The 14,911-nt window shown below is 33.9% G+C and overlaps 1 protein-coding gene across 11 annotated transcripts in view; it reads left to right on the forward strand.

Moving 5' to 3' along the window:
* MAPK10 (mitogen-activated protein kinase 10) overlaps positions 1-14,911 on the forward strand; it is a 324,322-nt gene that overhangs the window by 226,837 nt on the left and 82,574 nt on the right. For all 11 annotated transcript variants that reach the window (XM_054591772.1, XM_054591774.1, XM_054591779.1 and 8 more), the window contains 5 exons: positions 4,223-4,352; positions 8,402-8,460; positions 9,283-9,421; positions 10,123-10,288; positions 12,906-12,977. In XM_054591772.1, the coding sequence (XP_054447747.1) occupies positions 4,223-4,352; positions 8,402-8,460; positions 9,283-9,421; positions 10,123-10,288; positions 12,906-12,977 (566 nt within the window). The remainder of the gene's footprint in view (positions 1-4,222; positions 4,353-8,401; positions 8,461-9,282; positions 9,422-10,122; positions 10,289-12,905; positions 12,978-14,911) is intronic.

Raw genomic sequence — 14,911 nt, forward strand, 5'->3', positions numbered from 1 at the left:
ATCAAATAAATGATTATGATTTTGGAAGAAAAACATTTGTATAAGAGGTTGCTTGCAATTGCCAAAAGGATAATAATGATACATATTTTTAGAATAAAATTTTTTTTGCAGAGATATATGTATGTATTTATATAAATACATTTAAGTAGGTAAACAGCTTTATAGCTTCATGGAACTGTATGAAGTGACAGAGCATAACAACAGAAGGCTGTATCTTACTTTTCTGAACAACCCTGGTAGAAGTGAAGCTGTTAGTATAGTAGGTAAAAAATTCCTGGAATATTTTCAGCAAAATTTCTGGAAAAATCTTTTCTACTTGCAGGAAGATAAAAGAATGAGAAACTAATGAAAAAAAAGTAAGATTCTACAGACTGACTCTTAAAAAAAGATGACTCAAGAGTAACAAAAAACTTTCAGGCATTAATTTCCTACTATGCAGCATCAATGATGCCAGTCTGTAGATATATTTGCTAAACTGCTGCCAGTAATCACTCAGGAATTACAGAAAATGGGAAAGATTGTAGTGTCAGCCAGGGTTCATGGCAGGAGACAGAAACATATTAAGTATAGTTTTAATACGGTAAATTGGGTGCTTGCAAAATCATTGGAGGGCGTAGAGAAGTGAGCTCCAGTCTGGGCTTCCCGGAATGACTCCCAGACACTCCAGACCTGAATCACCAGGGAAGCTGTCACCGCTGAGAGTATCCTACAACTGTCAGGCTTCCAGAACACAGTGTGTAACTAAGAATCATAGGACTGGAATTAGCACTCGTCTCTGCTGCTACCATTATTCCTTCAGGCTGGTGACTGTGCACTGGAGCCTGGGGTCCACTGCAGCTGTGCCTCAACTCCTCTCACCCAGAGAATGACGTGAATCATTGCTTTGGAAGAATATCTCACATCTCCGTACGACCTTGCTTGCCAACCAAGCAGTGTTAGAAGATGACCACCCTCACCTTTTCCGTACAAATCTCTCATAGTTGCATCTGCGTGGCAAGACTTTATTGGAGTCCACAGTGCTAGCTTTAAAAATATCTGAGAGTTACATACTTAACTCTCAGGTCTCTTTGATGAAGGAAGCCATGTTACAGAGGAGTCAAATGGAATTTCAATGACCCAAACAACAGCATTCCACACAACTATAGACAGGAAAGTTTTATTTTTTCAGAGGGAAGAAAGAAATGATAAGAGACACCTATTAAACTTGACATTGGTCCTAGTGTGGTTTGAAAAGATATTCTGTGAGCCATTAAGAATGGGTACAGTGGTCATGAAGACAGAGAATTCCTTAAAAACAAATGATACTGGATTGCTTATTAAAGTGGTAAGTAATAGAACTGTATGGCTACCCCATATCTAGATTTTAACAAGGTTTTGCCTCAAACTTCTATATCATGGGGCAGACTTGTGAAATGTGGTCAAGATAGTGGTATTGTTATATGGATTTGTAATTAATAGATTGAAATGCTGATTAGTAGATTCAGGTCCAATTATAACACATGCTGTAGGAATTTATACTTTATCTTGCCCAGCATTACACAATGACTCCAGCAAGAACATTGATCTTTAAAACTAGCAATAGTCATTATTTATCGAGTGCTCATTCCGGGTGAGGCACTGTACATACATTACATTGTTATTATTTCTATTATAAATGTGGGGAAAGGCAGAAAGGGCAAGTGGGTTAGTGGGTTGTCCTCAGCTTCCTATCAGATAAGCAGCATGATGAGATTCATGCCTAAAGCTGCTTCAAGGAAGAGGGAATAGGGACAGAGAACGCCACCACATTTCTGGGAGAAACTGGCCAGTGTTGTACCTGTGAAGAAAGCCAAGGAGTGGCAATTTCTCCGTTATCCCACATGAAGTCTAGGGCTAGCCCACTATTTTGCAGGATCTGGTCAGTACCTCAGGGACTCAAACTCACATTTCAAAGCTTCACTGAAGACTCACATATAAAACCAGATGCCAATTAATTAACTTATGAGAAATATAACAGTCAAACTGACCAAATATCGGCAATATTCTTGCATGCAAGGTTCTGAAAGAGAGGCTGATAAGCAGAATGTTGACGTCAGAGGACAGAATCAGCGTGAGGAGACAGTGATCAGAATGCTAACTGGCTGCAGTTGCAATGAGGATGTAAACAGCTGCTGGCACATGGGACCCCTGGACCTGCCTGGAAGGCACTTTCTTATTTGGCCAGGCAGTATCAGAATTTGTCTTTCTAACTCCTTTTTATACACTTTTATGACCGATTGCTATTCTTTCTTTAGATATTTTAATGATTTCAATTAAATTGTTTTGGATTAAATTTTACTTTTTTTCTCTTTAAGGTGACTGTTCTGATCAATTTACTGCTGGTACAATTTCTTAACTTTAGAAATTATAATTTCTATATCTCCAAATCAACTATTGTTGTCCTTGTGTACTACATATAATCTGCAGATCCATCTGATTCTTTTACAAGTACAGCCAGTGGTAAGTTAACAAGAAGAAATAAGAACAGAAGGATCAGTGCTGACATACAGAGTTTAATAGCAGCACAGATTTTAAAAAAGACAGCATTTTGATTTCACATACACTCACTGTGAGTCAGTAGTGTGTGATGTGTAGTTATCAACAGAGCCAGGATAAACTTACTAGTATTAACTGTGTCAACAAAAATGAATGGGCTGGTGAAAGACTGAGGGAGTTGATAGCCTTACCCTAATCTTCACTGACCCTCCATGCCTAGAGTAACAAAGTTTATTCAGTACAGCGTTGCTTTGTCAGACTGGAATATATTTAGAGGGAACTGACCAGATGGTGTTGGGGCTTGAAATCACTTTCTGACAAATGGTGGGAGGACACTGGTGTTATTTAGCTTAAGAAAAAAAAAAGACTTAGGGGAAAACTAAGAAAAGCTAAGCATTACTGAATAATTGGAGGCCAGACATTGTGCTCAGTTTTTTAATAGATTTCAAATATTATGGGTCTATCATAATGAAAAGAAAATATTTTGAGTTGCCCAAGAGGGCAAGGCTGGCAGTAATCAATACATTCCACAGAAAGACAACTCTGTTTATCAGAATGATGATGTTTCTAATCTCAAAGCTGTCCAATAACAGAAGGAGCTGCCTTAATGTTAAAGGGGTTCATGTTTGTGGAGCTGCTCAAGCAGACCCTGGTCAGACTCTTGATGAAGACATTTTGGAGAAGAATAAGTATTGAATGGAGACATAGATCAGTGGACTCTTAAGACTTTGTCCAAACTTATCCTGTGAGTGTATCATTGTCTTACAACACAGTAATCCTTTTTGTCTGTCTTTTAATTTAGTGGCATTAACCCTAAATAGTGTTGTCACTTCCAATTCAATAGATTAATTGTAGGGGACACTAGTTGCTAGTAACTAATACACCCTTTCTGGCAACTCAGACAATTTAGCATAATATATAGAGTTGCAGGGATGGAAAAAAACAAAACAAAAAATTTTGTTAGTAGGTCACTAGGTATAACCCCAAGAAGACACTTTCTCATTTGGTCCCTGACCTGTGTGTTCGGAGTGCGGGAGAAATAGGACCGTGTTGATTGCTTTTTCAAAGCGTGATAAATGATCACTCTCAAATAGTAAGTGGCTTTCATTGCCATGTTTGTATTTAAATAATAAATATTATTTATGCTTCTGAAATCCTGTGTGGTTGCATTCCCTATTTTGAGCCTTGCTATTGTTAATGGGTGAACTCTGAATATCAACCAACCTGTGCTTTCGTGGCAATTAACATCACATCTCAACAATGGTATCTTTGAATAGGGAAAGAATGAATGTCCACTAAAAATAACCAAAGGAAGGCAGAGCTAGAGGAAACCTAACTTTCACATATCACTAGAGGAGAAATTCAAGCCCAGAGAGAGAAAATGACTTGCACACAGTTGCATGGCTGGTGGGAAAGCTGAGCACTGTTTTTCTTCTCTTGTTCTCACTCACTGATGCAATTATATGGTGTATTCTTGCCAAGATTCTTTTTCTTTCTTTCTTTTTAATTTATATCCTTGCAAGTAAGGTGTTTTTATACTGACCACTCATATTTTTATTCACAGCCTTGTTGACCTGTGGCCTGAGGAGAGGGTATCTGAGTAAGAAATAATGTAGTATTTCTTATTTCACCCATATTCTTAGTTCTGTAGGCAGGAATTTAAGGGCTCTTTTGTTCTTAATTCTGGATTGCTCTTGAATCTCTGCAGTGCTGCATATGATGCTGTCCTTGACAGAAATGTGGCCATTAAGAAGCTCAGCAGACCCTTTCAGAACCAAACACATGCCAAGAGAGCTTACCGGGAACTGGTCCTCATGAAGTGTGTGAACCATAAAAACGTGAGTTGTTATTTTTAAACCTCTGGGTAGTGTAAGGTTGTGAGATCAGGGCAAAAAAATTAGTATGCCAACTTGCGTAGGAAAAGCTTTCCTTATTTTGCAATTTCTGTCTCAAGTTTGTTCATCCTGCCCATATGCTAAATTTAATTTCATTGTCCTCATGGTAGCTTTCTGCTTAAAAATCATCTAAAAACCATATGGCATGGAAGGGATGAATTTGATAGATATTTCCCTGTTATGAAATTAACCTTATTTGCTTATTTTGCTCTAAATTAACTAGAGAGTTTCATGCTTTCCCAAAATAAAAACAAACAAAAAATATATCCTATAGAACAACATGCAATATATCTTTACAATTTCAATTTAATTATTAACAGGTGAAGATTTTTATCTCCTTTTTCTGTTAGCTATATATAGTCTGGCAGTAGCCTCCAACTGTTCAGTGTACACACTGTGCTTTGGCAACTTGTTTTTTGTAGGGTTGAGCAACTGTGCAGGGAGACATTTGCAAAGCACTTCATAGCAGGATCATCAAGAACATTTCTCATCAGAACTCAGTAGGATATGGCCATTATAGGACTCTCTTCACTTCAGAATATAAGCTTCTTCAATGATAGGCAGAGGATTCTAGAATTCTTTCTATATTTTGTTTTTCTTAGTAACAACAAATGGGAGATAATTCATTATTTTAATAATGATTATTATTAATACATTAAAATATAGTACCTATACTTTATTACATATAAATATATGTTGTAAATCATTATAAAAACTGTAGAAATAATAGCTATCATAACTCCCTACAATATTTTTCTTAAGTAAGAATATCACACAAAATACATACATTCTATATATAATTGTAATGTAATGTCAATGTAGAACATAATTGTCAATGTAGGTTTATAAACAAGTGAATTTGCCTTAAGACACATCTATCAATGACACTAGAAGAAGCAAGTATATGAGTGTTTAGTTGAAGGATATTTGAAATACAAATATATGGATTCAGGCCCAATGACTTTGTTTTTCTTTTCCTCTATTACACTACTCCAATGACTTTTTAGTTCAGTCATTTGACACATATTTGTTGAATGAATATAATGTACCAGATATAGATCTAGATACTCTAAACACAAACTAAGAACAGAGAGTGAAGATAACAGAGACAGACTCCTGCTTATGTGGAGCTCATGTTCTAATGGTAGAGAAAGCCAGTCTACAAAACAGATAGGGGGGAAGGCAGAGACAAATGTATTTTAAAAAAGAAAAAGAAATAAAAAAAGAAGAAAAAGAAAAAAGAAAAAAAGAAGAAAAAACAAAAAAACATAAAAAAAGAAAAGAAAAAATGAAAAAAACAGGTAAAAGTATAGAATATAGAATAGTGATAAGTACTATTAAGTAAAACAAAGCAGAAAAGGAATACAAAAAGTTCTGGTCAATGTTGGGTGGAATAAGGTTACTCTTTGAAATAGGTTGAATGGGGAATGACCCATTAAGAAAAGGAAATTTTATGAAATATGTACCCATCTTTAATTTGGCTATGGAAGGAACATGGCACTTCTATAGAGGAACATGGAAATGATGGAAAGGATAATTCCAAAGAAAAGTCATTCTACTAAAGCAATTTGTACTTTTAGTATGGTAAATAAAGTCAAGGGTAAGAAAAACCACAAGACCAATGCAACCTATTTTTACAATAGCAAAGAAAATAAGACATACCATGGGCAATGAAGTAACTGTATGGAACATTTTGATATTTTGTGTTTCCATATGTTTATATTTCCCTAATCCTCCTTCCAGTCCTTATAATGCAATACACACATTGTAAAGAAATTCCCACTTACTTGAGAATCTGAGGGAATCATACTTCCCATTCTTGATGGGGGAGTTCACATTTACATGAAATAGGGAGGTTCACATTTATGATACATAAAAAGAAATTCTAAATTGAAATCATAATTTGTAAATGGCATGCTACCTGCTACCACCTTTTATGTGTGTGTATATATGTATTCATGTATGTATATAAGTTTTGGGAAATACATTTCTAGGACTTGTTAACAGAGGGGAAGTACGTGAACTTCAGAGAGGAAGTATATGAACTTCCTCTTTGTTAGTACTTGTAATATTAAGTAGAAGCAGTCAGAATGCAAAACTCTGTTAATGTTGCGGAAAGTAAAGTGAAACAGGGAAGTAATCCCAAATAAAATTTTAATAACAGAGAAGATCAGTTTAGAAAATGGATTCTAGGAAGTGGTAGCCAGTGTGATTGTGGGGCCATGACAAACATTGATTCGCATCTGTGCATTTTAAGATGCTGGAATAGAAGAACTAAATTAGATTCCTGCCTGGAAACTGCTTGACAAAAATGGAAATACCTGTGATGATCAATTTCTAGACAAGATTTTAAATTACTCATTAGTAGGAATTAGAGTTCACAAGGGAACAAAGAAAGAAGATAAATCCTCAAAAGGAAATAAAAGAAGATGAAAGTGCTTTGGAAAAGGGAAAATAAGAATATATAGTGGTGGGGAATTTACCTTTCAAAACAATAAACCTTGATTTATTTAAAATTATAATACTATTTTCTAGATTAATTTGAATTACCTAGATTATTTATTCACCAGGTGATACAGGTTGTGTGTATTATGTTGTGTATATGTGTGTCCCACCCCTCGTCTCTGATAGTTTTGTTTGAATAAATGTTAAAATGAGCTATGTTTCGAGATTGATAAAGTATTAGAAAACCAGACTCACTATATATGTTCCAATGACAGATGTACCACATAAACATTTTTCAACACAGGCTGTAACTAAGTATACAGAATGACAAGATACTTTAATAACAAGCTTTAAAGAGAGTTTGAAACAATTTTATTTCTATATGCATATTCCATACTACAAGGCTGCTTTTGTAAAGAAGATCTTGGGTTTTTGATATAACCATTGCCATATATATGAAAATGTTGGATGGTATTATGATTTTTTTCTCAATAATTCCTTAACAAATGAAAACTATTTAAGGCCTAAAAACATTCCTCAGAACAGACTGCTTTTCTCAGGTGTTTAAAATAATTTTGTTTTATTTTTATTACTTCATATATTTCTGTACTACTCATGAAGTTTATGGAAATTATTTAATTCATGTTTTAAAGATTTAATTCATGTGTAAATCTTAAACTTGTACTTACCCAATTTTTACAAAATAATTGCATCTATACTATGAGATTATTATCTATACTTTTTAATTTTTATTTTCTATTGGCACATTAGTACAGAATATTTAGCTGAAAGAATATTTTGAGTTATGTGTGCAATCTATTTTGAAATATGAAAAAGCATTTTTAAAAATATTATACAAGAAGGTAAAATTCTTTACTATCTAATATATAAAATAAAGCTGGAAACACAGAAATTAAAAAACAGAATTTTGATACCTTTTTACATTTTCTGTTAAATTCATTACTGATATCATCTAAGATGTACCTTTCCCCACACATACCATTGGAACATTAGTTTAAATAATATTTGAGTATGAAATAGGAGCAAATTAAACTAAAGTAACAATACAAAAAATATCTTGAATTAGAGCACCACCTTGGTTTAGAGCACCATCCTTTTCACTTGGAAGAAAAACATGGTCCTGCTAAGTCTTGTTGGGTATCTCACTGCTGCCTCACTTTCCTTACATGGCTCTATTTCTTTGTTGCTTAATCACATTCAGCCTTATGTTCTACCAAGGAGATCCATACTCGAAAGCAATGTCATAATTATGTGTATACCCTGGCTCTTCCTTTTGCCTAAGAATTTGAGCTTTTCAATTGTATTTTAACCTGAAGACAAATCATACATCCTTCTGACTACATTTTTCTATGTTTTATGAGACAGTTCTAGAATTTTTTCAACTCTTCTGTTTCCGTTCATAGAACTAGTGTGTGACTTTGAGTTGGGGAAAAAAAAATGCTAGTCTAAATATCCTTTGAAAATAACTTATTCTTTCCCTTTTTCTTTCACTCTTTCCTCTGCCCCTTCCACTGTCTCTTTTCCAGATTATTAGTTTATTAAATGTCTTCACACCCCAGAAAACGCTGGAGGAGTTCCAAGATGTGTAAGTAGCATAACTTATGAAAGGAGAGAGAACATAGCACTCTAATAACGCAAGGGAAACTGACAAAATACAAATAGATTAAATCCATTGTAGAGATCAAAGGGACATAAAAACTTACAGAAAATGAAAGGGATCTAGTGCTAGGACAGAGGTTCTATTTCTGGTCTTACTTTCCAGAAAGATACATCTGCTTCTTTCTGGACTTCTGGTTCTTTGTACTTCATTGTTCCACGTTCCTGGTTCATTCAGGGAAGATTTATTATTTGTTTTTTATTATTGTTGATTCTGTGAGCTTCTTAGAATGAATCAATTCACTTTAAGATATTTTAATAATGAGGGACCTGATAATAATTATCTTTAATATTTATTTTTATTTTTGTGGTGCCTGTGACTGTGTGTAAAAACAATAAACTACTTAGAAGTGTAGTGATGATAAGCTGAGGAGAGAAAGTAAACACCTTGTGTTGTTTAATACAGACATGTTGCATTTAATGGCAAATGCTTTTTTGAATTTTTTTCTAATTTGTAGATTCGTAATACTTGGAAAAAAGTTTCAGGGAATTCAGGGAAAAGTGAGAACAAGATGAAAGTAAGAAATATACAAACAGGAACCACACACTAAGAAAAGCTCTTTCTATTGACAACCTGTGGCAGAGTTACCATGCGTAGCATGTTTGCAAAACTTGGAAATGTTTTATACTTTTCATTCAGTCCTATGTGGAGCTGGGAAGTGAGCAAGAATTCCAGATTTAGGAGAGGATTTTGACTTATCTGAAACAATTCACAGGTGATCTGGAACTAAACTGTGGATTTAACTTCCAGTTACTTAGTAATGGAACTGATGGATGCCAACTTGTGTCAGGTGATTCAGATGGAATTAGACCATGAACGGATGTCTTATCTTCTATACCAAATGCTGTGTGGCATCAAGCACCTTCACTCTGCTGGAATTATTCACAGGGTAAGAACACCTACTACAAATTCAGAATTCAGGTGTTTTAGAGAAGAGGAACCAACTGTAGATGATTTTCTTTACATAGGGGGCTTGGTTAAATATACTATCCTTCCTCATTTCTTTAATGATAGAACTAGCCCATAGTTCACTCATGTGTAGAAGGAAACTTTAGCTATACTGTAGTTGATTTCGTTTAACATTTTGTTTTAGCTCCTTGAGAGTCAGCTTCTGAGAAACGTCATGTTTTCTAGGCCCTCAATTGGCAGAGGTCATATACACAGTTGAAATAAGACTATATTTACACAGTTTGTTTCTGACGGTGTAAAAACAACTGCCCTGATCTGCTCTTCTGTCAGGTCTAGAAATGAACTATAGCTGAAAGGTTTATGTTGTCATAAGGAGAAGGCTGACTGATGACAATAAATTATTTTTTTTCTAAAAACTCTTTCAAAGATGAGCCTAACTTGTAACAATGATAGTATATTTCTCTTCTGGGTTTAAAAAAATTTAGAAAGTTATTTAAAAAAAAACACCCTGAAAACCTATTGTAAACTCCTCTGGTCAGTAATCATTTGCTTTATGTAGCCTGGCAGTGAGGGGACGGGCCATCAGTGCTTTTGCAAGACTACCATGTTGATCAAGAAGATGGAAATCACACATTCTGTTTAACGCTGGCTTCGAATTCTTTCTTTTGTACATATTGTCAGGATCTAAAGCCAAGTAACATTGTAGTGAAGTCTGATTGTACATTGAAAATTCTCGACTTTGGACTGGCCAGGACCGCAGGCACAAGCTTCATGATGACTCCTTATGTGGTGACACGTTATTACAGAGCCCCTGAGGTCATCCTGGGAATGGGCTACAAGGAGAACGGTAGGGATGCTTCTGAGTAGCAGCCATGGGACTGCAAAGGAAATGAGTATATGTTCAGATAACCAGAGTAATGTTCTCTTTCATGTATATGAATGTTTTTAATAGGGCTGCCAGCTTTCATACTCAGAGTTGTTTTTTTTAAATACTACTAAGGAAGAATCACTCATTAAAAGTGTCAAAGATGTTTCTGAGAAGCAAGTTTGCTAGAAGAGAACTAACATGTTATAGCTAAAAAGAATTGTCAATGGAGTCTGACTAAACGGTCAGTGGATACTAATGAGCACACATGCTGTACCAAGAAAAATCGCTATTTGGGTTGCAGCTCGGCTCAGAGTATAAAAACAGAAAAATGTCTATCTGCCACATTTACTATTTGGCTTTATGTCATGTGTTAGAGAAATGACTCTATGCCTAGGAAAAGACAAACGAAAACACATCACAAATCCCTGGAGCCAGAACTATCACAAATGCACAATGAATACTCAATTTAGAATAAACCAAATTGTTCAAGCAAGATGAGTTTCTTTACTACTTTAAGTACTCAGTAAATAATATTTAGAGTAGCAATTGCCTAGTAAATTTTTATAAATTTCAAAAATTATAGGGAGAGAAATATTTTATACCATTGCTTTCATAAAGAAAATCTAGGATACAGGAACACTTTAAAACAAAAGGTAGAATCTTCAAAATGTATTCCAATATGATTTAATTGATTAAAATGAAGGATTAATAAGTATCTATCAGAAAACATTGCACTATATTATTTTGAAAAGAATATCTCTAACAAATAATATAGCATATTAAAAATAACATATCTAATGTGTTTAGGAATTAAACTTGTTTTAAATTAGGATTTTCATATGTATTCAATACCTTTCATATTTATTTTATACTCTGTTCTATTTAGTCCTAGAAGTCCCTTTTTTATAAGTTCTATAAAAATAAGTATTATTGTATTGTTCTATGCAGGTGCCATAGGGTACTTTCATGAAAATTTTCTGAACACCAAAGTTAAAAAAATTTTTTTGTACTTCCAATTTGGAGAAAGACAGTACTTTTGTGCATTTGTTTATTTTTTAAAAGATTTTATATATTTATTTTTAGAGAGAGGGGGAGGGAGGGAAAAAGAGAGAGAAAGAAACATCTACACGAGAGACGAACATCAATGGATTGCCTCTCATACATTCCCAACCATGGACTGAACCCACAATCCAGGCATGTGCCCTGGCAAGGAATTGAACTGGTGGCCTTTCTTTTTGCAGGATGATGCCCAGTCAATTGAGCCACATCAGTCAGGGCTATGCATTTGCTTAGAAGAGAGAGTCAGCTCTAGGAATGTCAGGTTCACTTTGATAGACAATGGAAAAAGTCTGTTACATTTTGACTTGGGACAGGCAAATCTAGTCCTCTTCCCAAGGCAATACTACATCTCACTCATTTGGAAAATCAGATATTTGTACGTTTCACAAATGTTTTTAAAAAAATCAAATCAAATCAAATCAAATCAAAGGAAAACCAATTTATAATGTCAAGAAACCAAGGATCTGCAGAGATCTAAGGAGGTCTGAATTTGCCTATTATGACTTTGTAAATCTTTGTTGCACAAATGAAGCATAATCTCATTCCTCCTGTTTTCCTCACTAGAAAGGGTTGCAAGTTACTGCCTTAGTTTTTGTTTCTGTTTTGTTTCATTTTGTTTTTATCTCTAGAGCCACAGAGAAACCACGCCTAGCACCCTTGTGCTGTTCTCCCACTTACGAATGGGAGGAATGTTATCATGCAGAAAAACGCGCTTGCTCCCATATCAGGCATGTCCAGCTAACCTGTGCACCTAACCCTGCCTTCCTTCCCCACAGAGCGTGTTAGCCTAATGGCTTTGCCCCCTTCTTCCCTTTGTCCTTACTAAAAAGCTATCTGGAAGAGGGGAAAAGTTGGGAAGAGGAGGTGAAGCATGTAAGGTTAACAAGTATGGCAACTGAGAAATAAATATACATATATGATAATTTTTAAATACTTTTAATACCCGTATTTACTTTACTTACAGATGACTCTTTTAAACATGTGCTAATTAATCTTATGTGATTTTTTGCAATATTTCAAATAGAAGCTAAAACTGGTATTTATTAATAAAAATTACTTCTGAAAGAAAAACAAAGCAAGTCCTAAAACTGGGGATTTGAATATTTCTTCCTCAAAACCATGGCTCCAGCCATTTCCTAGTTTCTTGGATTTGGTTGCATGTACAAAAAAAAAAAAGTCTCTTTTTCCCATATTCCATGTAACTGAGTAGAGGAGAAAATGCAAACAGCCACCCCTACAGGTTGATGAAGATACTTTTGGTTTAGTTGCTGCTTTTCCATGCAGCCATTTCATGGCACTAAAGAGGCTATCTAAGGCACCTGTAAAATAATTTTTTAAAATTAATATGAACACTCATACTAGACATTAGTTGTGTGATATTATAGAGCTGGTTTCAGTTACTTTTTCAGCCAACTTTTGATGGGAAACAAATTGTACCTTTTAACGAAATGTTCTTTTTCCTCCTCCTTCAGAGATCAATTATCTTAGTTAACTTTACTTTCCTCCCTTTTCTTCACTTCCCTGTCTCCTGTTCTAGTGGATATATGGTCTGTGGGATGCATTATGGGAGAAATGGTTCGCCACAAAATCCTCTTTCCAGGAAGGGACTGTATCCTTGTACCTTTTGCTGCAGCTTTACATGTTTTGTGCTCTCTCCCTTTAAACACATAATGGTTTTACCAGGAGAGTAAAGATAGAAGCAAAAAGTTGGGTAAGTGGTACAATTGTGATTTTTAAAAAAAGTGGTAATTTCTATAATCTGAGCAGTACTGAAGACTACCTACTGCAATGATATGTTAATTAAATTTCAATGGGCTTTTTTCTTAAATTAATTTTGTCTGTAATTCAAAGTAGCAGTGCTATTTTTTCATAAATAAGAGAGACCACCAAATCCCAAATGATTAAAATATATTATTTTTTATAACTGGAAAAATAGTCACTGTTTGCAAGTATTTTCCATCTGCTTTCTAAGACTATTTTATGTGTCTACAACATTTAGGCATAGTAATTTCTCTCCTTGCTCACATCTTAAGCTTCTGAATTGCTCTTGACAGTATATCCAGTCTTAAATAGGTCATTATAGCACTTTCTCCTTAAAACATGAGCTTCTACATTTAAAAATCATAATTATTATTCAAATTGCTAGGTGTCTGGTGGGTTTAAAATAGGCCTCCCTCACTAGACCTGGATATGTGAGTTAGACATAGATAATTACTTTACGAATGAAATTTAGAATTCGAAAAAGCATTGTTGATTTGAGTTCTACCACTGAGTCCTATACTAGATCTCCTCAGAAATTTCTTGGAGTGACGTTTATGATTTGCAATTATTAAATCACCAAAAGCTTACTCTAACATAGGCACATATTTGTTATTACCATATGTACATTAAAATGCTTACATATTAATAGAGAATATATTTTTTAAAATACAGAAATACCGTGCTAATACACAATAGTAAAATCTAAGTACAACAATAATTGACAATTTCACAATAATAATGCAAGATTGAGTTCAATATATTTACTACATATGACCTTTTTCTGGAAAATAATGATAAATATGAGATCTATAACTCTATTAAATATTGTGTTTGATTAATAAGCTCTATAAAAGAACTCTTTCATTGCATAGGAAAGATTATGATTGTTATTTAGTAGAAATAAAAATAGAAGAAAAAGCTTATGATAAAAGAAACTTGGACTCAATAAGAAATTAATACCACAGTGAGTATGTATTTATGTAGCATTTATTTATTCTGCTGAATATTAATGAGATATTCTCTAAATTCCAGTAATAAAGTGAGAGAAATGACATTTTCTAGAACTATACTTCCCAGTAGGTAGCCACTAGCAACATGTGGCTATTCAGCACTTGAAATTATGGCTAGTCTGAACTGAGATATATTATATGTGCAAAATGCATACTAAATTTTGAATATATTAAAAGAAAGTGTATAAAATTATTCATCAATACTTTTATATTGATTGTTTTGAAATATTTAATTTCAATTTATATTAATTATTTATATTTTGAGGATCAATTATATATTGAATGTAGTGGATTTGAACATATTATAATTCACATTTATATTTAAATATAAATATTTGAATATTTAAAATTTAGATATACTGACTTCATACAAATGTAGGAATTTTTTTTTCTTTTTTGCTTTTGCTTTTAGGTTATAATACATTTCAGATTAAAAAAAGAAAAAAGAACTTCTTAATCAGTACTTAAAGTGAAGTTACACAGCCACATCTCTGTAATCCTTTAAGTTAGGGAAATACAAAAAGTCAGAATGCCTCATTTCCATTTGGCATTGGTACAGCTTCTTAGATTTTCATTAGCATGGTTCTCTGAGATCTAATTTATCTCTTCAGACATTTATCTGGATTCTTTTTTATCTATGTCAACAGTATTAAATTTAAAAGTCAATAAAATGAGGAAGAGCCAAAACACTTTTCAACCCAAAATGACCATTCCAAACACAAGCAAAGATAATAGCACCAAACTGATAATTCTTTATTCTTCCACAAAATGT

This window comes from Pteronotus mesoamericanus, unplaced genomic scaffold (genome assembly GCF_021234165.1).
Source record: "Pteronotus mesoamericanus isolate MK-2021 breed Mesoamerican mustached bat unplaced genomic scaffold, CSHL_Meso_final scaffold_232, whole genome shotgun sequence".
NCBI classification, from domain to species: Eukaryota; Metazoa; Chordata; class Mammalia; order Chiroptera; family Mormoopidae; genus Pteronotus; species Pteronotus mesoamericanus.